This window comes from Haliaeetus albicilla, chromosome 5, assembly GCF_947461875.1.
Source record: "Haliaeetus albicilla chromosome 5, bHalAlb1.1, whole genome shotgun sequence".
Taxonomy (NCBI): Eukaryota; Metazoa; Chordata; class Aves; order Accipitriformes; family Accipitridae; genus Haliaeetus; species Haliaeetus albicilla.
Genome location: NC_091487.1, coordinates 3,540,988 through 3,564,540, shown reverse-complemented (window position 1 = coordinate 3,564,540; position 23,553 = coordinate 3,540,988). Strand labels below are relative to the sequence as shown.

The window sequence follows — 23,553 nt, the reverse complement described above, 5'->3', positions numbered from 1 at the left end:
TGTCTAACTGGGGGAACTGGTTCTGGCGGTGTGGAATTGAAGTCAGGTGCTGGAGAGGTCTCTGGGGGCAGGAGGTGGCTGACCCTGAAGATAAGACTCAAAAAAGCCTGGAAAGCTCCAGGGTTCGGAGTCACCTTTGCCGCAGGCTCGGCTGTGAGTTTTGGGGCTGCCGGGGTGTACGGCCGGGGCGGGCAGGGCTCTCCGCTATCGATCCCCACGCATGCTGAACCGCGGGTGGGGAAATGGGGTTGTCGGCGTGAGAACGGAGACTAGTTTACTGCCTTCCTTCTGCTTGCGGGCACCTGAGTTTTTGGGTGCCGACTCCTCCTCTGCGCCCTGGGTTGAATGCAAACACGTCTGCACCCTCGCTCCTCCCCGCAGCGCTTGGGTGCTTTGCTAAAGCAGCTCAAGAAGCATCTGGGGTGGGAGCGGGAGGGGGGGAAACCAGGAGACACGGAGGGTGTGAGGCTCAGGTACAGGGATGGGGAGGGATTGCGTCCGCTCTGGAGGTTTGGCGATGCTGCCGTCCTCGCCCACGTCAGTGCGGGAGGAAGGACAGCCAGGCTGGGCTATTTCGGTGCCGTGGACCTTGCGTGCCGCTTGGCACCAGCCCCGCATCCCTCAGCAGGCGTGGGAGCCCGATGCTGCTCCGCGTTGGCATCTGCTCCCGCAGCCGGCAAAATCAAGGACACGGCTGCTGCAGTGTCCGCCCCGGGGATTTCCCCGGTTATCCAGCCGCGTCGGTGGGACAGGCTTTTCCAATTGCCCCTCTGCCACGGGACGCTTGTGCAAGCTCGCGCGGTGGCTTCACGATGCTCTCGAAGATCGGCGCGTTCCTCGAGGCTGCGGTGGTGGGCAGGGGGGGTGAAATTGGGCTGCACCCTGCAGTCAGGGCAGCTCTGCTTGTTCTGGGATGTCTGTGAGCACGGCTGGTGATGCAGGCGGCCGCAGGCTGCGGGAACCCCACGATGCCAAGAGGGAATTGGGGAGGTGACTGCTCCATAGCAGAGCTGGACAGCGAGGGGGTTCGGATAGGACCCCGCTTCGGGAAATCTGGCTGAGAAAACCTGCAGCAGCACGGGCAAAAGAAAATTCACCCGGAGACCTGGCTGGCGCGTGGGTGATGGTTTGAGGCTGGCCGAGCGTTCTTGGGGATGTGTCCTTGGGCCACCAGGTCCCTGCGGTGCTCGCTGCTGCTCGGCTGTCATCGCCGGGGCACACCGTGGTGCCTATTGTGCCCCCCCTGGGGTGGTGGCGTGTTCCCTGCGGTGGCCGTGCATGCCAAGGCTGTGTCGTGGTCGTGGGTTATGCTTCTGCCCCGAGCCGGCGGGGAGCCCCGCAGCCGGACTGGATAAATGGATACCAGCCAAATCCTTCATTTTGGACAGGAAATTTCCCTCCCAAAACAGTTCCTGGGGCTGCAATGCTCTGGCTGGTGATGGGATGAGACAGATGAAAAATCGTTGACTTGGAGGGGAGGATGAAGCCCTTGGGTGAGTGGTGGAGAAACCACCTGGGCTTTGTTTGCTGGTGCAGGAGACCAGATATGTTTCAGCTGTCTCTATGCTGGGGTCATTTCTGCTCCGGGACTGGGTTCACTGCCACCCTAGCAGTGTCCCCTGTCACACAGTTCTCTGCCTTCAGACAGGGTTTGAGCCAAAGTTCCTAAAGGAGAGCAGTCCAGTGAATGCCATGGGACCGGGCAGTGACCCAGCGGGGACGTGTCCTCCCCAGGCGCAGGGCACCGTGTGGCTTTGTGCCGGGGTTGTGGAGGAAAGCAGAGATGCTGCAGGCTGGCATCAACAGGGCTGATGGCACGCTGGGGCTCCCTGCACCCGGGCCAGTATAAAAAGCAGCATATTTGATGCAGTGATGTGTTTTATGTTCGTGGAGGGGGGTGTATGCCGTGGCTGGCTGGCCTGAAGTGTTCGGGGTGCAGGAGGAGGCAGCGGTTGGGATCTCCTGCCCTCCCCTTGGCAGGCAGAGCCCCACGCTTTGCTCCCTGCTGCTGGTGAGCTTTTACTGCCGGGATTGTTTATCTCCTCGCTCAGGCAGATAAAGCATCACCTGCAACACCTGGGAACCAGCAGAGCTCAAGGGAACAATTTTCCCCCACAGCACCTCAGCTGCTCCAGCTGAGCCAAATATGTGGCTCATGGAGCCAGTGCGAGGTGGCAGGTAGGGATGTGCAACCTGGGGCTGCCCCAGCCACCCCGGGCTGTCCTCACCTGGAGGGTTTGGCTCTGCAGGCTTTTTTTCCCCCCTTGCTTTTTCCGTTGTGCGACTTCTGCCTTCACCCGGTGGGATGGAAGAGGCTGGAGGGGTGGTAGAGCACCAGATTCACTTAATGTGAACAAAAACTGCAGCAAACGGCCTCGCGGGCTGCCCCTGAACCAGCCTTTGAGGTTTTTTTTTGCCTTTGCATGCCGTGCTGCGGTCAATGCTCACTGGCCCCGTCTCTCCCCGCAGGTGAGCGTGGCAGGCTATGGGATGGATGAAGCTGAGCAGGACCAGTATGAAGCTCGCCTCAAGGAGCTCTTCGACAGCTTCGACAGCACGGGCACGGGGTCCCTGGGGCAGGAGGAGCTCACCGACCTCTGCCATGTGCTGCACCTGGAGGAGGTGGCCCCGGCACTGCAGCAGACCCTTCTCCAAGGCAACGTCCTAGGCAGGGTAAGGCTGGGGTGATGGGGGGATCCGGGGCTTGGGAGCAAGGCAGCACCAGGCACTGCTCCCGTGCACATGGGAAGGCAATGGGAAGAAGCTGAATGTCTGTGATTTGTGAATATCCAACATTCCCGAGGCTCTGGGGCTGCAGGACTTGTGGTGTCTGTTGTTCTGTTGAGCAGGGTGGGCACAGGGTGGCTTCCAAGAGCGGGATTAGTGATAAATGGGAAGGAAACTGCTCGCTGGTATGTCTTCCCTGACCAGAGGCAGTCTGAAACTCTCAGAAACCACCACTTAAAGCTTACCCTCGTATGCTGGCATTGCACTGATGCAGGGTGCATTTTTTCCCCTTGTCCAAGGCTAGACCAAGTGCGGGGTCCCTGCTGTCCCTGCACCCACGCTGGTGCTCGGCCAAGCGTGTTCTGGCTCACACAGCACACGTGCCCCCCAGCACCGGTTAAGTGCTGCTTTTGGCCTGGGTCATCTCCCCAAACCAGCTCACCGGGTGCTTGCACAAACTCTGCGGCGCTTGGGATGCGATGGGGACCTAAAGCCAGGGCTTGAGCCTGTGATTTGCACTGACTTAAGCGGTAGTTAAAGCGGTGGGGTCGCATGCAGTCAGGCACGTTTCTCTGAAGCAGAGAATATTGTCCAACGCCAGCAGTCGCTGGCTGAGCCCACTTTGTCCATGTTACCTGGTGGTGGTGTCCACACGCAGCTGTGGTTATCACAGACCCACCTGGGATATGGTTTTGGGGACAAATGGCTCCTTCCTTCTGCGGGGCTGCAGCAGGAGGGAGGCTGTGGCCGATGAGCACACCATGCTTTCCAAAGCGATTTTTCAGTTGTGGTTGTACCTTTATAGAGTTAAATGCCAGGCTGTTGAGCAGAAGCTGCTCGCCCTTGGGGGGACCTCTGTGTTCAGCACGGATGTCCTTGTGCTCCTGCATTACCTCCTTCCCAGCACGCTGTGCTCGCAGTGCATTGGATGCTTCCCTCAATATCACCCTGAAATCCCATCACTGCTTATTAAAATCAGAAAACGCAGAGCAGGGCAGCCAGGGCTCTCGATAGACATGAGCTAAGCAGCCATGCTGACTCCAATTTCCTATCAAACAGCAGCTTTCACAAAACAAAATAATTCCTTTAACGAACAAAGCCTCCTCTTCCTTGCCTGCCCTGGGGCCGTAGCTTTTCTGCTGATGGCAAGTGGTGCTGGAGCATGGATGGATCCAGACGGAGGTTTCTGACCTTTGGAGTTGCAGCGTGGCATTTGCTTGAGCACCGGAGACTTTCCATGCTCCGACTTGAGCTTCCACTGCTCGGATGCTGTTATCCGGCTTTGCCGTTTGTAGGATGGTGGGATAGAGGGAAGGGAAGAACAGTACTAAAGATGTGGTTGTCACAGCTGGTCAGGGCTAAAGCAACAGTGCTCATCCCTGTGGGTGGAAAGCAAAGATAAATGCAGTAAAAGCTCAGCCCAACAGCACCGAAAAGCCCCTGCTAAAGCGTCCTGAGTGCTGGGTGATGCTCGCCCTGACCCAGGCGGGAGCTCCATCCCTGCAAGCTGTCCCTGGGCATTCCAAGGAGCGTTTTTATTTTATTTCCCCTCTTTGTCTTTGGGGACGGTTCTCGCTCACGACCTGCGACTTGAACGTCAGAATAATCTTTGTCTCCTGCGTTTCCTCCCATCTCCCCAGCATTTGCGCTTGTTAGCAGCAGCAATGGCCCATGTCTAAGCGCGAGCCTGATTTAATAGCTATCGAATCCTCCGGGTTTCCTAGGGAGCTCGTTGGGAGAATAGCAGCAAACATGTTGCTCCCCGAGCGCAGGCTTCTTGCACCTGCCCTGCCGGCTCCTTGCCGCAGATGGTCCCTCTTGGCGGTGGGAGCAGCCTTTGTTTGTCCGCGCTTCCAGAGACCGGGTTTTATGGGAGGGCACCGGGGGGGGGGGGACGCGGACACACGACGGTTTTGTCTGCCGAGGGGCAACCCGGCGGGGCCACGTGCTTGCTTTTGTGCCGGGGGCTCTGCTCTGGGGATGAATGCACCGCGATGGTTGGACCGGGAGCTGAGCTGGCATCCCGGCGCGGGGCTGGACACACTGCATCCCCCCGCTCCGTGCGATGCTTTGGGAATTAACGGGTGCGTGCTATCTGCAGGGTCCGGTGAGGGTGTGTAAATCCCACCCGGGCTGGCGGCAGAGCCAAACCATCCCAGAACCGCTTTCCTCACGCAATTGCGTGCGGAGGCGACGCTCGCGGCAATTCCTGGGATTCCTCGGGAAAAGCTGTTTCCTCGGACCCCTCGCGCTTGACTGCAGGACCGAGAGGATGCGTACAGGAGTGCCCTTCTCCGGCCTCCGAGAGAACGGCGCCTGTCAATTAGCAGCTAATGCGGAGTGGCGTCTCGGGTACCGCGGTTATATGATTTGCAGGGAGGGGGATAAGTCGGGCACCGCCGGACCCTGCGCAAGGACTGTCCATTGTGGCCGTCCTCAAGCGGGGACGTGGAGTTCAGGTTTCACCTTGCCCCTGCGCGATTGCATTAGCGAGCCTGCAGCAAGGACACCGCGGCGTGGGGTTTCACTCGTCAGCTCCCTTCAATGCTTTGGCTGGTGACCTCTTGCAAATATACTCCCTCTGAGCCCGCTGTGACGCCGCTGCCCTCAATTCGCGGTGGCTTTTTGCATGCCAGGCAGGAGACTTGGTCACAAGATTGACCTGTTCCTATGTCTTCCCCACCTGACATTTCCCTCTGCAAAATTCTGGCTGCCACTGCTGGTAGGTGTTTGCAAGCAGGGACAGGGCTTTGAGAAAAGGACTCTGCTTGAAGATGAAGGAGAGGGAGCTGGAAGGAGCCACCGATGCCGGTTTGCCCCCGAGAGACCGGGGCTGCAGTCTGCTGCTTTGCATTGCAGGGACAAATAGCGAGAAGCAGCAGGTAGCTTGGCACATGCACGCTCTCTTTCTAGTGCTAATAAGTCACGGCTTCATAGGAAACTTGCTTTAAAGCAGGTGTCAAGATTTCTCAAAGGTGCTGGGGTTGCTCAGCAGCCGGCAGCTTGGTTGGTCCCTGATTACCGTGGGGAAGCTGGGCTGGGCTTGCTATGCCTGCATTGGCATATTAGTCTTGTTTGCCTCTGATTTATGTGTTCTGGGAAAATTCTCCTCACCAGGGACTTAACATGTCCCCAGCACCGTGCAGAGCCCTGGTCTCGCTGTGGGGTTTGCAGGGACATGTGTCCTGACCCTGATCCACACCTCTGGGTGGGCACGAACGCACACCGTGCCGTTGCCTCCCAAACTCGGCTGGGTTCAGGCTGGTTTGGATCAGCTCTCGAGTTGCTGTTTGAGACCCCTGTGAGCAGATGCACGAGTTGGCAGTTCCAAAATCCCCCAAATTCAGTCAAGCGTATTCAACAGAGCATTAACTTTAAATACCCTGGCACTGTTTTGCTGTTGTATACTTTCTGCCTTGCATTTGTAAAGCTTTTGGGTTGGCTTGAGTGTCTGAGGCTGTTTTCCAGAAGTGGACGGTGCTTTGTGCAACGCTGCTGCAGTCAGTGCTCTCCTCCCCAGGGCTGTCCAGGCCAGTCCTTTTGCTGGAAATGTTCTGTGAGCAAAAACCAAAGGCTATTGCTGCAGACTTGTGCCTGCCCACGTGGGCTGTCGCATCCCTGGAAGTGCTCCGTGCACTCGTGGGAAGCCCACAGCCTCCCTGGCACGGGTTTTCCAGGCAGGATTGTGGCCCTCCGTGACAGCACATGGATGCTGGAGGTGTGCAGGTACCGAGCACAGGGGTGTGGGGTGCTTCATGATGTGGGCATTGCCTAGACCATATCTCCTGGGGATGCACATCCTCCCCTGCACGCACATTGGCATTTAAATTGGGTGGGGATGTAGAGCGAGGACTTTGCTGGGGAGCAGTGGCAAAGGATTGCTGTCTTTATAAAATATTGTAGCGTTTGAGGCTTTGCTGTCCCACAGGCTGCCTTGCCTGGCTTCTACTTGAGCACAGCTTAATTTTAACAGTTGCATTTTTCTAACTCTTTAAGTGCTCTGGGTACAGACATGCAGCATCCAAGGTCAAATGTGCACCACAAACAGATACTTTTTTTCCTGGTTATAGGATGGGCCAGAGGTTTTCCTGAAGAAAAATGTCCCGTCCCGTCCCCCCCCGCCCCACCAGCTTGGGCTACATCTACAGAGTTGGGTGCTGCCACTTGGAAGGCATTGCAGGACCCCTCTGAGCCTGCACAGGCACCCGCTGTCGTCTCTCTCTGCTGCTGATTTGCACTTTAAATTTTCCTACTGTGCAGCCGGCTACAGTGCTGGCACAGGAGGCTGGAGAATGGCCACCTCCTGCCCTGCACCCTAATCTTCCGTGGGCTTCTTTGGACATCGTGGTCATGGTAAAATTGCTCTGCGGTCTCGATGCCGGAGCCATCTGTCCCGCACGCAGCTGCGGCAGCGAGGGCTCGGGTCTCTTCTTCCTTCCTCCCCTTCGTTAGCGCTTCTTGGCAAACCTGAGTTACGGGGCTCGTTAGGCAGAGCAGGCTACATGTCAGTGGTGCTCTCCACACCTGCCCAAGTGGTTTTACTCTGCCACCTTATTTGGTCTGTTTGCATGAGTGATGCCAAGTGATTTTTATTTTATTTTCTTGGTGCCATGAGGTCCCATCTGAACCCGGCCCCAGCACCCGTCCGACGGACTGGCTCTGTCTGTCCCTCTGGCTGTTGTCACCGTTCCCTTCCTGAGAAGATCCCATGGGGAGGGGACCTGTTATTCGAACACCCTCATCTTTTATTCATCCTCATTTAGTCTAAATGTCAAGTTTTTTTAATCAGGCAAATTCTCCTATCTCTGTAAACTGTCCTTTTGAAGTACACCGGTGTTTGGAAATGAATGGCAGCAATTAGTATTCAGATGAAGGCACCCCTGACAAGTTTCTTTGCTGAACATATTTCTAACTGTTTAATTACTCAGGGAGCCTGTGTTTAAAACCACAGGCGTGACTTGCACTGCCTGAGCTGCAGTGTGAGGTGCTCCCCTGCACGGGGGGCCCGTGGCTGAGCCCCCAGCTCCACTGTCGTCCCCTGCCTGCCTGGGAGCATGTTGGTTTTTTTTTTGGGGGGGGGGCTGGCTCGACTGCGAGAACAAGCTGGCGAACTTCAGACTCGGACTTTGCCGCTTCTGCCTCCCCCAGCGGGGTTAAAATCCCCTCTGGCTGCAGCTCCTGCCCTTTGTGCCCGATTTGCAGCAATCGACTCTGCCAGCGAGAGCAACCTCGGTGGGTTCTTTAAATACAAAGTCTCTTGTTCAATGCTAAAAATTCTCCTAAGATTTATTTAGCCAAAAGAAATCGTAGCAGGCAGCTCTGCCTCACCACTGACCCATGTCAAATAGCTTCCCCAGCTGTCCCTGGGTTTCCGTCCCCCACGGCTGGAATTGCTGACATTCCCCAGCGCGGCTGCGAAGGATGCTGTAGCCCCTTTGCAACTGTTCGTGGCGGTGAGGCAGGAGGCTTTCCAGGAAGACGCAGATGGAAGAGTGGGGGAGGAAAAAAACCCTTCTTGTCATCCCTCCTTGTTTTTCCTACAGCCACAATCCAGACCTGGTACTTCCAGTCCAGCCCTCGCGGAGCTGCAGCAGGCAGGAGCCAGGGCAGGGGTGCCCTGGAAAGGGTGCGCCTTTCTGCCATCCGCTTTGGAAAGTGTTTTCTGAAGCTTGGTTAGGGCAGTGGAGCGTTTCCACAACCAGTATCTCGTCACTGGTCAGGACTGGTATCTCGCTGTAGGAGCCACTGACTCTGGCCACGTCATCTCAAGCGATGGAGATGCTCCCTGGTCCTCTGGACATGTTGTTTCGGCTTCTCGCTTGATGGAAAACCCCACCCAATGCGTTAAAGCAGTGGCTTTGAGTCATTCTGTGATAGCAATCATTTTTTCCACGTGCTCAGAGATGTTTGCTGTGTCTTCACATTGCTTGCTGCCATTTCTCCAGGCCCCAAGACCGAACAAGCCGAGGTTCGTTCGTGCCCCTCGCCGAGGTCGTCGGCGGACACAGGCGTGCTCCTGTTTCAGTGTGGTGGTCTGAGTGATTTGCATTGCTCCCCATCCTCCTGCTGGATTGTTGGCCTGATAGTTAATTATTGGCACCAGTTGATATCCTCCTTTCTTCCTTTCTTCCACAGGTCCACTTTGATCAATTTAAAGAAGCACTTATCCTCATCTTATCCAGAACCTTGTCAAATGAAGAACACTTCCAAGAACCAGGTAAATACTGAAATTATCTAAACCAGTACATTTTCTTTGGCAAAGCAGACGTGGGTGGCTCTCACAGAGGGATTTAAAAGAGAAAGTGCTTTTTAGGTGCTGAGATTGGGCATCCAAGCAGAACACCCTGACCTAGGGAGAAGGGGGAGTTAAGGTCTGTTGTGGAGCCTTGTACAAAAGCGTTTTCTGAGCTATTAGATATTTATATCCCATTACCATGATCTAAATGCCCGGAGAGGCACGTGATGTCTGCGTGTAGACAGCTAACAGCACTTCAGAAGCTCAAGACATCCCATGGCTGCTAAATGGGCTGAGATCTCTCCATCCCACAATGCTTCTGGTGGCCAGGGATGCTTTAGGAGCTCTCCAGCTGCAGCAGATAGTTATGGGCAGGCAATCAAATGGCTGCTTTAATGCTGCTGCTGCTTTTTTCCCGGCTGGGGTTGGCACATCCCCTTGCCCTCCACTCGAGTATTTTGGCTCTGAGGTGGTGTGACCCCAGCCTGGCAGGAGGGTTTGTGAGCTCTGCCTCAGGGGACCCTCCGCTCCAGCCAGTGGTGGGATCTGTCTCGGGGGGACAGCAGTGCCTTACCGAAAACCTGTGCTGGCTTTGGATGCTACTCTGTTTTTGTGAAGGTTATAACGAGAAGCTGTCTGCAAGAGCTCCTCCTGGAGATGGGCTGCTGGACATGGAAATACTCCTCCTGTCTAGCACTGATTTTAATTTTTTTTTTTTAAAGTCCATTCTATTTCCTTGTGTCTGAGATGAGTGGGGTGAGCTCGGTCCTGTCGGAAGCTACTTCGAGGTGTCTGTATTTCTCCCAGGGGACAGCCAGTCTGGCCCAAAGGTGTTCCTGAGCAAGACGAGCCCTCTGACAAACCAGGTTGGGGCTGGTTGGAGAAAGTGGCGGGTGCTGCAAAGTCCCCACCGTCCTGGTTTTTCCTTGCTTTGTTTCAGCGTGCCTTGAAAATGCATCTTTTTAGACCCTCAGCAGGAAAAAGGGTCACAGCTTTGGTGTGCCCCCCCCCTTCCCACCACCTCCCCGTGCACAAGGGGCTGGTGGTGCTGGGAGCACTGGGGAGGTGTGGGGCCGGGGTGAGGGCTGAGCCCCTGCAGCTCCAGCTGGAGCCGGGGGGGGTTGAGGTCTGCCTGGTGTCACACCTGTATGTAAATCCCTAATCCTGCCTTCGGAGCAGCAGGGACGTGAAATCCCCGAAGGAAAAAACAGCTTAGCAAGGAGGGGAGAGGGAAACTCCAGGTTTCCTCTCCTGGAGCATCAATCTCAGCTGGAGCATCCCGTGCTTGAGAGCGCAGTAAAATTACAGATTTCCCCCTTAAATAGGCTGCAAAAACCGCAGGGCCCAAGAGATGCAATTGATGGATTATTTTTATTTTCCACCCCTCGTTTCCAAAGCTCTTAATGCTTAGAGGGAGATGGGCGATGACAGCTCTTGCAGCTAGCATCCCTTAACGCTATTTCCCGACGCAGGTCGGTGGGCGCTCGGGAGCGAGGAGGGAGCCTCACTGGTGCCTGGCGAGGGGTCGGATCTGCTGCGATCCCTTCCAGTCCCTCGGAAAGGAGCTGGCACAGAATGGGAGGCAGCCCCGGCACCCCAGCGAACCAGAACTAATCCGGTGCTCTGCATTTGTTGGGGAATCATATGGCTGAGAAGCTCCGGTTTGATTTAAATATAAATAAATCTTCTAGAAAGGGCTAAATTTGGGGTTATCGCAGGGGAAATTACAAATGCAGCCGGCAAGAGGCTGCACTGGAGTCTGAGAGCCCTCCTTGGGGACACGTTTGTCAGCTGGGTTTTGCAAGGCAGGTAATCAAAGGGCACGCGGCGCAGGTAGGCAGCCTGCGCCAGGCAGGCCTGGGAGACATTTATTTTTAATGCATTTTGACAGGTTGGTTAACGCCAAAGTCTTTGCTTCTTTTAATTTAGATCAAACTTGAGATTGGGAGAACAAGCTGCTTCGCGCTGTTGGTGTCAAACTGTCAGTGACTGTGGAAATGCTGGTGTTACAGCCTGCCCCGGGCTCGGGAAAAATTGAGTTAAGAGCTCCAAATCGTATCATTTAAATGAAAATTTAATTTGGGGGTGGTGGGGAAGGCACGGATTTTAAGGCTGTTTGCTGCATCCGCAGAGTTTGTTCCGCAAGGAGCGGCCGTGTGCCTTGATGTTGTGGTTTTACCCAAGGACCTGGGCGATGGGAAGGTCCCTTGGGTCTGCCAGCAGCCGGAGGGCTTGGCTTTTCGCTCTCCGAACCAGCTGCTCCCCTGCAGCCCCCAGACACCCCCGTGCGATGCGGCTGGGGGGACCCGGCAGGGGACAGCATCCTTGTCCCCATGGGTGCAGCGCAGCCCAGCTCGGGGAGGATGGCTTGGTACAAGGAGCCTGTGGGTGATGGGGCGGCCGCTGGGGTCACGGCGGGACCCACGGGCTGGGGACGAGGAACCAAAACTGCTGCAGGATGCAAAAGCAGTTCCTGCAGAAGCAGCTGATGGGGTTTCCCTGGTTTTGGGGGGCAAGCAGCAAGTGGGAGAGGCACTCAGGCTTGCAGAAAACAGCTGATATATCTATATATAGATAGATATATTTTTTTTTGGCAAAGAAGTTAGATTCCCTTTTGGAAGGGAAGACTGGCGGGGAGGATGGTCCTGGCGTGCTGCAGGCACTTTGCCTGGGAAGCAGCCCTGCAAACTAAGGCAGGCAGGGTTCCCAGCGCTGCTGTCATCAGCTCTGTCCCCTCAAGGACATTGGTGTGGGGATACAGACCCAGCTGCAAACCAGAGCATCAGCCAGCCGGGCAAAACCCCAGCTCTGTCGAGAAGTGAAGTGGTTGGGCAGAGGAATGGGGGAGACTCTGGGAAAAGCAGAAAAAGGCCTGAATGTGTCTTAAAGTAGTGGTGATTTTAGCTTCTGCAAGCAGGAGTGTGACTGCCAGGGAGACCCGTCACCCCCAGCAGCACTTCGGACCTTTGCGGAGCTGCCTGACAAAGGTGGTGCGTGCGGATAAATTGCAGCCTGAATTACCGGGGTTTGGTGGTCTGGAGAGATGCTGCTGGGAGCCCCGTGGGACCTGGACTGGGTGCTGCTGCCACTGGTGCTCTTTGTCCATGGGTCACTCTAGCAGTGAGGGGGTGTCTGGGGACAATAAAATAGATATAAGGGGTGGGGGGGAAGGAAAAAAATCAGTTATATGGGTGATTAGGGGAGGAAAAAAAATAATCAGGCTTTTTTTCTTCCCCATTATGGCAAATAAAAAGTCAGCTCTGTGCGTTGGAAGCCTGGATAGGGAGGGATTACCGGGGTGGAGTGCAGGATTACGGGAACACCCAGGACAAATTAAAGAGCAGCTTGACGCCATCCTCCCTGTGGTCATGAGGGGCTGTTGGGTTTTTTTGGTGGTTTTTTTTTGTTTTGTTTTTACTTCCCAGTGCATGGAGACAACAGAGCTGCCCTCCTGAAGAGGAGCTGGTGGGGATGATGCCCTTGCAGGAATCCCACCCGTGGGGGAAAGGTTGCTCGCGCAGGTTGCAAAGGTCTGGCTCCGCAAGCAGACCTGGGGGGGGACAGGTATAAAACCGGTGCTGCCGTCCGCACAGGGGTGACTTAAGCACAGATGATGCCTCTGGGCCAAAATGCGTTGATTTTTGGGCTGGGGTGACCCAGCCACCGCTCCTCTCCACCTCCGTTGCTGAGCCAAAGTACGAAATAGGGACTAAGAGTGAAATAAGGACTAAGAGGAGTTTAGGCAGTACCTGGTGTCTCGGGGGGGGATTAGGATTTAGCAGATTCTAGCTGTGATGGGCTTTTCCCAGCGGTAGGCTGTCTGCCGCCGCAAGGAGGATCCCTCCCTTCCAAATCTTAAGTGGCAAAGAAATTAATTTCACCTCTACACGATGGGCTGGCGGGGCGAGGGTCTCCCTCCTCTAAAACCCCTTTTGTCTGCGCTCGCTGGCTTTGATGCTGGGCCCAGGAAAATGCTGCTTGCCATCAAGGGGAGCCCCCCCCGCCTCCTCCCCAAGCGTCTGAGGGCAGAGCAGGATTTTGAAATGACTTATCTAGCGCAGAAAGGCAGAAAATCAAGTGTAAATCTCTAACCATGGAGACGTTTAACTGCCGAGATGGATGAGGAGGGGGGGAGCGAGCCAGGGAATTGATGGCTTCTGTCTGCAGTGCTTAAATCAGGGGGGGTTCTTGTGAAATACAGATTTAGGGTTTTGTTGTTGGGTTGTTTTTTTTTCTTTTTCAGGGGGCACTTTGGGGGCTACAAACCCACCCCAGGCAGTCGGACAGGGAGGCGAGAGGCTTGCTCTCTTGACGGCTCCTGCTCTCACCCCCAGCCCCGGGGGCAGTTCAGGGGGGCAGATCAGACCCCAGTGTCTAATTAGGCACCAGCTCCAGAGTGTGTGTTTTACTAAGCCCGTGTGTTGCCGAGGGCTGTAGGAAGCAGGGAGGGTTCGACCTATTTTCTTATTCTCTTTTTTTTTTTCCTTTTCTTGGCAGCTTGTCAGCCACACAATAGCGAGGGTCTATGAGGAGCAGCATCTCGCCTTGCTGCTGGTTGCAGAAGGGGGGGTACCGGGGTCAGACTCGAGCACAAGCAGCCTCCCCTCGGTGTTCAGTACAGGGGTATATTTTATAGTGTTTGGGATAAATAGCATGCAGGGCTGTCTCATGGCATCTGCCTCACTGAAAGCATCGATTTTTGACATCTCCCTCCTGTTTTCTCCTGTGCCTTTGAAAGCACATGTGGACTGAGCGGCTATTTCCATCCCTCCTCATCAGTTTTGGCTGGAAACGAGAAACTCCGCTCAGCTTGTCAGTGAATTTTCCACATTCGGGGAGCACAGGTTGCTGCTTTTTGCTGGCATGCGTGCTCAGCTTTCCCTAAATACTGGGGGTGGTGGGAGCGTCGAGGGCACTGGCTGCTGCGCTGGGGGTTTGGGTTGGGAAAGCCGGAGGGCAGAGGCCCTTAGAGGATGCTGCACGTATGGGAGGTATCCACGCATACCCAGTCCAGAGATAATGGTGCGTGGGGCTTTCTGCAAAGGAGACAGGTCTGTGCTCCCAGGGATGGGGCTGCAGGATGCGGTCCCTTACGCCGGTGCGATGCCCGTGGCCCCGTAACACAAGGGCTTTATCCTGCACCGTGCGCCTGGCAGCCAACGGCACGGGGGCTTGCGGGGGAAGAGCTGTAACCAGCGTTAACGAAAGCACGCTGGCTCTGGAAATGGGATTTCGGGGTGCTTGAGCTGGGATCCCCTCGGGAGCTGGGCTCAGGGACAGCCTATTTCAAAGTCGGAGCTTTGTGAGGCAGGAGCAAACTTTCTGCACTTGTCAAACTGTCAAGGGTCACCTTTCCCTCCCAGGGACGTTCTCAGGCTTCACAGTTTTTTAATTGCAAAAGCAAAACAAGCACACCCGGTTGCTCAGACCAAAGAGGAGAGAAAAGTCAGTTGCCAGCCTCCAAATGCTTAAAACACAAAAGTGGGGAGAAGCTCCCATTTCCCCGCTTGCTGTTAAAGCGCTTGCAGGGTGGCACGGTGTGAAGGCAACTTTAATTCTATATACAGCTGGATTTTGAGCTGCAGCAGTGGTTAAACATGCTGTTGGGGTGGGGGAGTGGAAACAGGACTCTTCTGAGCATTGGGAAATCCAGACAGAAGTTTAACCATAGCTTCATTATTGCTAAATGACTGCTTCTTCCCCCCCCCACATCTTTCGAAAGACAGATGGGCATGGAGGTGCGTTTCTGTCTTAGAGGAGGAAAGATTATTTCTCAACAAAACAACAACAAAAAAAAAAACAACACAAAAAAAAAAATAAAGCCCCCCCAGCCCTCTTCTGCAAGGGCGGGGAGATGGCAGGGAGAAAATAAATGGGTGAATGAGTAGCCACAAATATTAGCATTTCAGAGAGAGCTGCTCGATGGAGATTGTTCACCACCGGGCAGGCTTTAATAGGAGTGATAAGGTTTGCTTTTGTTCTCGGGCTCTTACTTAATCAGCCTGTCTCATTGCGATTTTTCTATCGGCGCACTTCATCACACAACTTTCATGTGCGAGTCCCAGCTGCAGCAAATCTTGTTAAAATGGCCTTGTTCAAACACGGGCGCTGGGTTTGTTCCCTAGAGCTGCAATATGGATGGATGGAGTGCAAGGCTGGAGGAATCAAAGGACTCCTAGTCCTGTGTATTTTATAATTCATTGCATAGCTAAGTTGCAGAATATTTTTCCTCTAACAAGCTTGAAGCCTTCTTCCATATCTAAAGGAATATTATCCAAGGAGGCATTTGGGCAGGGGGGGTTTAGAGACCATTTGTCAATGATTGAACAGCTTCCCTGCTCCTTATTAGTATTGCACTCTTGCATTTATTTTGTACCAGAGCGCTCTGCAAATAAAATTTTAAAAAGCTGCTGCTCTTGCCACTGCCTTGGTGCGCTGCAAGTGGCAGAAAATAAAGATGATCAAGTCCTGGGGGGTTTCGACAGTAAGGTTAGCAAACACTAAAACAAAGCGTGGTGGAGAGCCTTTCCCTAATTGAATCCCTGGTTAATTTGGTCCTCCATTTAATTTGCCCCCTGCTCCAGACGTCGGATGATTCTCACTGAAAATAGCCCAAAACGTGCTTATTTATTTTTTGTTTTGATCCCTGTCCGTGAAGGCTCCCAGATAATTCAGTCCCCGAAGGCAGGAGCTTGCTGCGGGAAGCTGGAGCCGGGGAATGCGAGCGGAGCCCCCTGTAATTAGATGATGACTCCAAAGGGTTATTTAGATCTTGCAGTTGGCATTAGTTGCACAGCACAAGCTGGGACCTGCCCCGCTGTCGCCCGGATCAGCTGCTTGTGTCGGCCCCCAGGAGACGTTCGCCTCCAAACTCGCCCAATTTTTTTCCAGTCACCCAGTTGTTTTCACGCTTTTATTGAAACTGTGATTTAAATCCACCAAAAGCAGTGGTGGTCGCCCAGGTGTCTGCGTAATCTGGAGACTTGAGCTGCCCATGTGCAACACTGTTCCTATTTAAACCTGCCCATCGCCGGTAATAAAGATTAGCACAAGGAGGAGAGACCTAATGGGCTTTCCATCTGAAGCTATTTGCAAGGTTGAGGGTTATTTTCCCCATCCTGTTAATGGAGAAAACTTGATCTGGGACTTGGGAAGGGTGAGGAGGATAGAGCCCTGATTCCACTTTTTGACAGCGTTTGTTTGGTTTTGGTTTTGGGGTTTTTTTTTTTTTGAGCAGGACCAATTTCAACCCATCAGGCCTGATGCCACGGTGAGGGTAGTGGTCCTGGAAAGGAGCAGCCGCTGGTGCCTTACCCAGGGGGAACAGTGGTGGCAATTCAGTGCTTGAAATGCTGCAACCAAACCAGCCCTGTGTGCTGTGACCCGGGAGCCGGATCTGTAAAAAATCATGTTACCGATGAGCTTTGTTCTTGAATTTCACAGATTCTTCCCCAGAAGCGCAGCCCAAGTACATCAAAGGCGGCAAACGCTACGGCCGGCGGTCCCTGCCGGAGTTCCAGGAGTCGGTGGAGGACTTTGCCGAGGTGACCGTCATCGAGCCGCTGAGCGAAGAAGCGTGTCCCCCGCGCATCGCCTCCAGCGGCTGCGAGGAGGTGAGCGGGGAGGGGCTGGGGTGGGCTCGTCACCCCCAGACATCCTAAATTCCTTCGGATGTGTCCTTGGGGCTCTTCCAGCAAAGGCGACGGTTGCCCTCCTCGCCGGTCCCCAGCGATCAGCCATGCCAAGCGGCCACCTCCCTTGCTCCAGCCCCAAATTCCCCGTCCCGCTGCCGTGGGAAGCCGGGGAGGAGCCGGGCTCGCATGGTGATGGGCACCGGGTGCCGATGCCGTTGGCCTCCCCGTGCCTCTGGCTGCGGCGCGGGCCAGCAATTAAGCGAGGGCTGTAACGCTGCCTCCGTGGCTAACGAAGTGTGGGCCGGGAGCTAAAGCGAGCAGAAGGAGCACGTCCTCATCTATTAGCAAAAAACCCGGCCGTGGCTCCGGCGCTCTCCAGTAGAGGGGATGGGGAAGAGGGATGGCGAGCGGCAGAGCTCCGCAGCAGGCAGCTGCCTTGGGATGGTGCCCTAAATCCAGAGCCATCAGCTTCTCCTTTCAGTCTTCTACTTTTTATTTGCCCGGCAAAAAGCTTGCGTGCTCCTGCACCAAAGCAAAAGGCCGACCGCCCCGGGAGCGACACCGCTTTTGGCAGCCCCCATGCTTGCTCAAAAATCCAGTTGTTTTGTTTTTTCCCCCCCTCATTTTGTGATCCAAATTTGTGGCTCTTTTTGTGCTAGTGCTTTCAACCCCAGAGTCTCCTCTTGCTTCTCCAGAACAGAAAAGCAAAAGGTGAAGAGTGGTTGGGTTTGGTGGCGTGCGTTAGTGTACGGCCACAGCAGCATTTCCCTGGAGCTGGGGTCCTTCCAGCCTGCTCCAGTTTGCCAAGTATTGTTGATTCAGTGTTGCATGTTCCGGAGCGCGTGGTAGGAGTTTTCCAGTGGGAAGGAGGAACGCTGCTGCTTTCTCCCCTCCTCAGTCTCCTGGCTTCACTTGTGTTTTCCTAGAGGTGGGGGGGCTCTGCAGCCACCTCTGTAGGAGAAGCAAGGGAAAAATTTCCACTTTCCAGTGTTATTCCTATGCAGCTGAGCTTAAAAATAAATTAAAAAAAAATCAAAGAAAAGCTTTGCCACCAGAACCAGCTTCTTTACCCTGTTCTTGGTAACCTTTGCTCACTGCCATGGGGATGCTCATCCGTCTCCTGGTGCTGGCCACATGGGCTGCCCTGACTTTGAAATCAATGTTAATCTGCCCACAACCCCCAGGGAAGCGATGCCCTTGATGGAAAAGGCCACTCTAATCTTACTCCTCTGTTTTAGCTGTCAAGGAGGTGTAAAAGGCTAGTCTGTTAACAAGGTCGGTCAGTTAACTCAACTGGTACGTAACCATGCTGTGCTCCTTGTTGGCTGAATTAGTCTCCTGGTGGGAACTCTTGTTGCACCTTTTGGGGTGGATGGGACGGTTAATTCTCACAACTTGAGCAAAGATCAGGAGAAGTTTGTAAAATCCCCCTTTTTTTCATCTTTATCAGCATTACTATCTTGTCACTAAAAGAAGATCCTCTTGGTATGCATAGAAATTAGTTGCTTGAAGGTATTGCAGGGGCTCCCAGGGCTGAAACTCTGGGCAGCGTTGGAGACTCCTGATGCATTGATTTCTTGGGGTGCAGCACAACTAACAGCCTTTGCCCAGTTTTTTCTCCTGCTGCGCATATAAACACGCGGCTGCCTGTGCTCCGCAAGCCTCCCTCCAGCCCAGGGTGTTTTGCTGGCCTGAGAACTGGGGCAGTGTGGCTTAATTGGTGCTTTCTTTCAACCGGTGCCAATTAAAAAGGCTCAGGCTCTGTCTGAGAGGCTTCCTTCCCCTTCTCGTCTCTGTAAACATGAGAGGAGAGGCTGGAGGGCTGGTCTGTGCGTGGGATCGGCTGCCCAGAGAAGCTCCATGACCTGCATTCCCAGTGGCTTTCCAGGTGCCGCTGGACAAAGTCATGAGCGGCTGGGTCCGAATTCAGCGTTGACCTTGCCGTGAGCAGGGGGTGGTGTAGGGATCCCGAGGTTCTCTCTGACCCGCATGAGTTTGTCCCCGTGGATGCTACTAGGCTAATGAGAAACGAGTGGCTCTGGCAGCTTTATGGATGTGGTGCTAATGGAGCTGCAACCACGAAAGCACCTAGAAATGCAGCGTGAAAGCTTGCAGTGGTAAAAGCTGCGCATCTCCGGCCCCGGCTGCCGCTTGAGCTTCTTTGTCCGCTTGAGCTTCTTTGTCCTAAACTCTTGATACAGATGATGGGGCTTGGTGGGCTTGGGAAGCGCTGTGACCTTGCTTTTGTTTCCTTTTTACCTTGCGTTACACCTGAGGGTGATCTGCGCAATGGTGGTGGTGCAGGGTTGGGATGGGGAGCAGGTTTGGTGGCCATGGGCTACCAAGCCCAAGGTGGTGGTAGGGCAGCAGCATCCTTTGGCTCATGGGTTCCCAGCAGCAAACCACTGGCTACACAGCCAGATGTGGCCAGTCTTAAGGCCATGCTGACTTTCAAACCTCAGCGTAGGGCGTCTGTCATCTCCCCTTCCCCAGCTGCTGGCTCTGCTCTGGGAAAGGTCCCTCCTCTTGCAGGTTGTAGAAATCGCTGTCGTGTCCCAGCTCTGTCCCTTCAGTGCCCGCCGAAGCCACTCGCTCCCCAGACATCTCTATGTTTGCTTCTACATAGACTGGTTTCCAGCATGGCATGGCCTCTCCGAGCAAAACCTTCTGGGAGAGTCAGGTTGAAACTCTTTGTCTTCAGGTCCGCGATGTACAAATGTGAGGCTCCCAAAGCGCAACTGTCCCGTAAGGCCAGGATCTGCCAATAACAGCTCAGGATAGCACTTGCTCCCTGCAAAAGCACATTATTGATGCGATCTCGGTGCTTTGCAGCTGAAGACAATTTGCAAAGCGGGTTGTGGAGATTTGCCGTCATCTTTCAGGGGTCTCTGCTCCGGCTGCTCAGACCAGGGAGCTGATCTCTGGGCGAGCGCGCAGGGAGGGAAAAATGGGGGCCGTCAGCCTTGGTGCGAAGGCTCACCTTGCCGCGTGCAAAGCAGAACAGGCTCAGCGTGCGCTCCTGATCATCATTTTAATTAGCAATATATTCTGGCAGAGAACAAAGGTCCGTCTTGCTGAAGCAGATGGCAGGGGGGGAGAGGTTGCTGCCTTATTATGGGGAGAGGCCACCACGAGCAAACGGCACAGGCTGCAGATGCTCGCCCGAGCCCCGAGCTGGAGGGCGGCGAGCATTGAAAGCCTCGGCCATCTGCTCCTCAGCCCGGCCAAGCACGCGCTCTGCCCAAATAATAATAATGCATTCCTGGGATCTCCTCCGCTCCCGCACGCAGCCCGCCGATGCGTGTGACCCGCATCCAGCTGTAGCACCGGGGGGAAACAATGCCGTGCCTGACATCGGGATGCACCGGCCCCCCCCGCTTTGTCCTCCCATCGGCGGTGGCTGACCCCAAGCCCCCACCACACAAAGGGACCCCCTTGCCCTCCCCAGCGGGGTCCCGGCACGGCGAGGGAGGTCACACGAGCTCCCCGGGGTCGGTGGCAGTGAGTTTCCAGCCTGCAGCCCCCCCCCCCCCCGCCAGCTATATTCAGCTTCTTTGGGTTGTTGGTATTTACAGAGTTACTGTGTGCTGTGGTTTGGGGGTTCTTGGTTTTGAGGCAAGTCCTTGAAGTGAGAGAGGCTGGTGCTAAACGGTTTAGGTCTGATTCTGTATAAAAATATGTATGTTGCTTACACAAAAAGACTTGGACGCAGCAATGGATCGATCCCCCCTTCTGAGCATCACTGCCCAGATTCCCCTCGGTGCCCACCCCCAAAGGCCAAAGACGAGTGGCTGCAGGGTGGTAGCTCTGTCTGGCACCCAGAGATGCCTTCTGTCAGCACAAAGTTGGCCGTTGCGTATGCACAGGCAGTTACGGGCTGGGATGGTGTCAGCTCATGCGTTTTTGGGAACGTGGGCTGTTTTCTGCCTTTGCAGCTGGTAATTTGACGGTACCTGTTGCCTCAGCTCCTGCTTTTTGTGTGCTCGCCCTGATGGTTTATCAGGCAAACCAGCAATCTGCCACATTAACACCTCGATGGTGGTACTAGCAGAACAGCACTTTTTTGGGCCAAAACCCACAGCTTTCTATTATATAGAACATATATGTCCTTGGCTTTGTCCAGAATATCCAGCAGAGTTGCAGGTTCCAGCCTGCCTGTGACCTCCTGCCTCTGCCAGGCTGATTTCTGCCTGAAGCCTGCCTGGGAAAAGCAAAGGTTAAGCCCCCCTCTCCATCCGAGGCTCTTCCCGATTCCAACCCTGTGGCTGCCCCCCCAAAAGCCGAGGGGTGCGTCGAGATGCTGCGGCAGCAGCGAATGGCCCTTGCCTGGTCCAGCAGATGAAACGGGAGCAAGCAGCAGAGCTAAAAAAAGTCCAGTGACCTAATCCAGTTTCCATGGTAACGTTGTAGATTAATGGCTTTTAGCTGTAATCTGAATGAGACGTGTTGAACTTTTATATGATGATTTAGAGGCTCTTTATGTCCTGGGTGACTTTGACTTCAAATCCATCAGTCACATGCACGCAGAAGTACCCACTTGTAATGGTGGAGAAGTAACATCTGCCGATGCTGCTGCTAAACCAGAAGTTAATATCCCTGAGCATCACGTGTGAGTAAATACCCTCGGCTGGTACAAGGGTGGTAGAGACAAGACAACGTGTAGTACATGGGGAAATCATTTTAAACAATGTACTTCTGCCCTGCTCCTGGTGCCACCTGTGCTGATGCGATATTGCCACAGAGGAAGTGGGGTGGCTTAAAACCAGCAAAGAGTATGTTTGTTGGTTTTTTTTTCTCTAGCTAGCTTGGCGGAAAGTGTGTTGGCAGCACGGCTCCATCTCTTGACCTGGAGCTACAGTTAGTGGAGGTATTTTGGAGCAGGCTTGGCTGAGCGCAGGCTGCTGGCCCTCGAGCTCTGCAGGCAGATGGGTGCTCCTTGTCAAAAGGGAAAGCGTAAAGCAGCAAGAGCTTCATTTCCCAGATCGCACGTGCTCTGGAAGCAGATGTCCCCATCGCGCTCGTGGGTTCGTTGCGGCTTAATTACCTGTCGTGGATGCGTGTTCCCTGGTGCTGGGGATACCGGGGCTCTGCAACTGGCACGGGTGACGTGCAGAGGGGAGCTGGGCTGTGGGATGGGGTTGTGCCGTGCGAGTTTCTTCCAAGGGCTACCCGTGATGGGGATGCTCAAGACGCGGTGTGCTGTGCTCATGTCCCAGCTTGCAGGCTGGCTGCGTGCAAGATCCATGTGGGCTGCGGGTAGGTGTTCTGCAATGGGAAAATAGGGTGCTGGAAGGAAAGGATAACCCAAACTCGGGTGGTGGCTATATGCAGCCCATGATCTTCCCTGCATCCTCATCTTGACCATCCATACCTCTAAGACAAGCAGCACGGTTTGTTTGGAGGGCAACTCTCTCCCTCCCTCCCCATCAACCTGCCAGACTGTTGTCTGCCACCTTTCGTGGGTCATTTGCAGTGTTTTAGGCGTCTTTTGCTGCAGCGGTGGTTTATCCCCACCGAAGCACCTTGCCTGCCAGAAACGGGCAGCATCAAAGAGCTGTGGATTGCCAGCCCAGCCCGCGGGGAGCAGGGAGATGAAAGCCTGGCGGCATCGCTGGAGCCGTGTAGCTTGTTTGATGCTGATCATGGAGTCTCTTTCATACGGGTGAGGTCTTGCAATAGTAATAACTCGGGAACCTTTTATTTTCTCCCCAGCGCTGGAAGACGCGAGACAGCGAGGAGTACGAGGCCGAGGGTAAGAGCAAACAGCAGCACTTGTATGTGCTTATTCTTTTTTTGCCTTTGAAGACGAATCGGAGGAGCACGCTAAGACGGTCTCAGGCCAGCTGGGTGTGCTGAGCAGTCCCAGCCTGGCGTGGTGCAGAGCTCAGGAAGGTGCACGTGGGGCAAGCAAGCCCCGAGCTGGGAATGAAAGCTAAAGTGGGGCTCCTTGGAGGGCAGAGTCTTGTGCCTTACCCTCTCTGCCCTCTTTTCTCCCTCCTGCCCAGTGCAGAAGCTGCCCTGCTGCCAGTGCTCCCAGTCTCCCTGGCCTCAGCATCCCCAGAGCAGCCACCGGGGCTGGTCCTGGTCCCTGCTCTGGCCCTGGGGGCTGCTGGCTGTAGTGGAGCACGGTAGGCACTAGATGTCAGCACGGACCAGTCATTAAATGTTTCCTAATTGTCCAGTAAGGGAGAGCGGGGTGACCCCCAGGGTGACCGTCAGGCTTTGGCACTAACCCTCAGCACGCAAAGATACGTTTATAACTAAGCCATGCAGCTTTTAATTGCTTCAACGCCTCTTCCGTATTTCAGCTGCTCTCTAACCCCTACCCCATCCAAAGGGACCACTTTTTTTTCTTCTCCAAAAGCCACTTTTCCAGCCCCAGGATGAGGTAGCGGATGCAAGGAGATGGCCTTGCAGCTGAGCAAGCTCTGACTGGTTTGTGTCTAGTGAGCGTTTCCAGCTGGGTGAGACTGCACTCCGGGCATTTGCTGGAGGTAGAGGAAATGTGTTCAGCTGAAGGCCATTGGTCTTTTTTTCTTCACCTGAAGGGGTGCTTGGAAGTACTTGCATCAAAACATACTCTACAGTTTACATTCAAAGGGGATGGGAGTTTAGGCGGCTCCACCTGGGGTGGGTGACACTTATGAAGATAGGCAACCACCAAAGTTCTCAGCCTGGTCAAGGTATACGTGGATATGCAACTTGCTCAGGCCTCTCCCTTGATCCCATAACTGCCCAGAAGAGGAAGGGTCTCTTCTCCATCCATGCCAGTGGCTGAGGTGGGAGGGCTGCGCTTCCCCTGGCCGCCAGCCCACGTTGGCCATCGGACTCATCCGCGTCCCCAGAGATCCTCCTGGCCACGGTCCCAGCCTCAGCTCGCCCTGCACCTGGACGCGGGGTTCCCTTGCCTGTGGTGGCACGTGCGACTTGAATGCTGAGCAGGATCTGCTGCTTCTG

The 23,553-nt window shown here is 54.7% G+C and overlaps 1 protein-coding gene across 11 annotated transcripts in view; it reads left to right on the top strand.

Moving 5' to 3' along the window:
- Positions 1-23,553, top strand: part of NIN (ninein) — a 62,193-nt gene that overhangs the window by 3,862 nt on the left and 34,778 nt on the right. For all 11 annotated transcript variants that reach the window (XR_011324582.1, XM_069783041.1, XM_069783040.1 and 8 more), the window contains exons 2-5: positions 2,470-2,673; positions 8,863-8,944; positions 16,406-16,575; positions 22,309-22,348. Coding sequence is in view for 10 of the 11 variants with exons in the window: in XM_069783041.1 (XP_069639142.1) it covers positions 2,491-2,673; positions 8,863-8,944; positions 16,406-16,575; positions 22,309-22,348 (475 nt within the window). In the remaining variant the exon portion in view is untranslated. The remainder of the gene's footprint in view (positions 1-2,469; positions 2,674-8,862; positions 8,945-16,405; positions 16,576-22,308; positions 22,349-23,553) is intronic.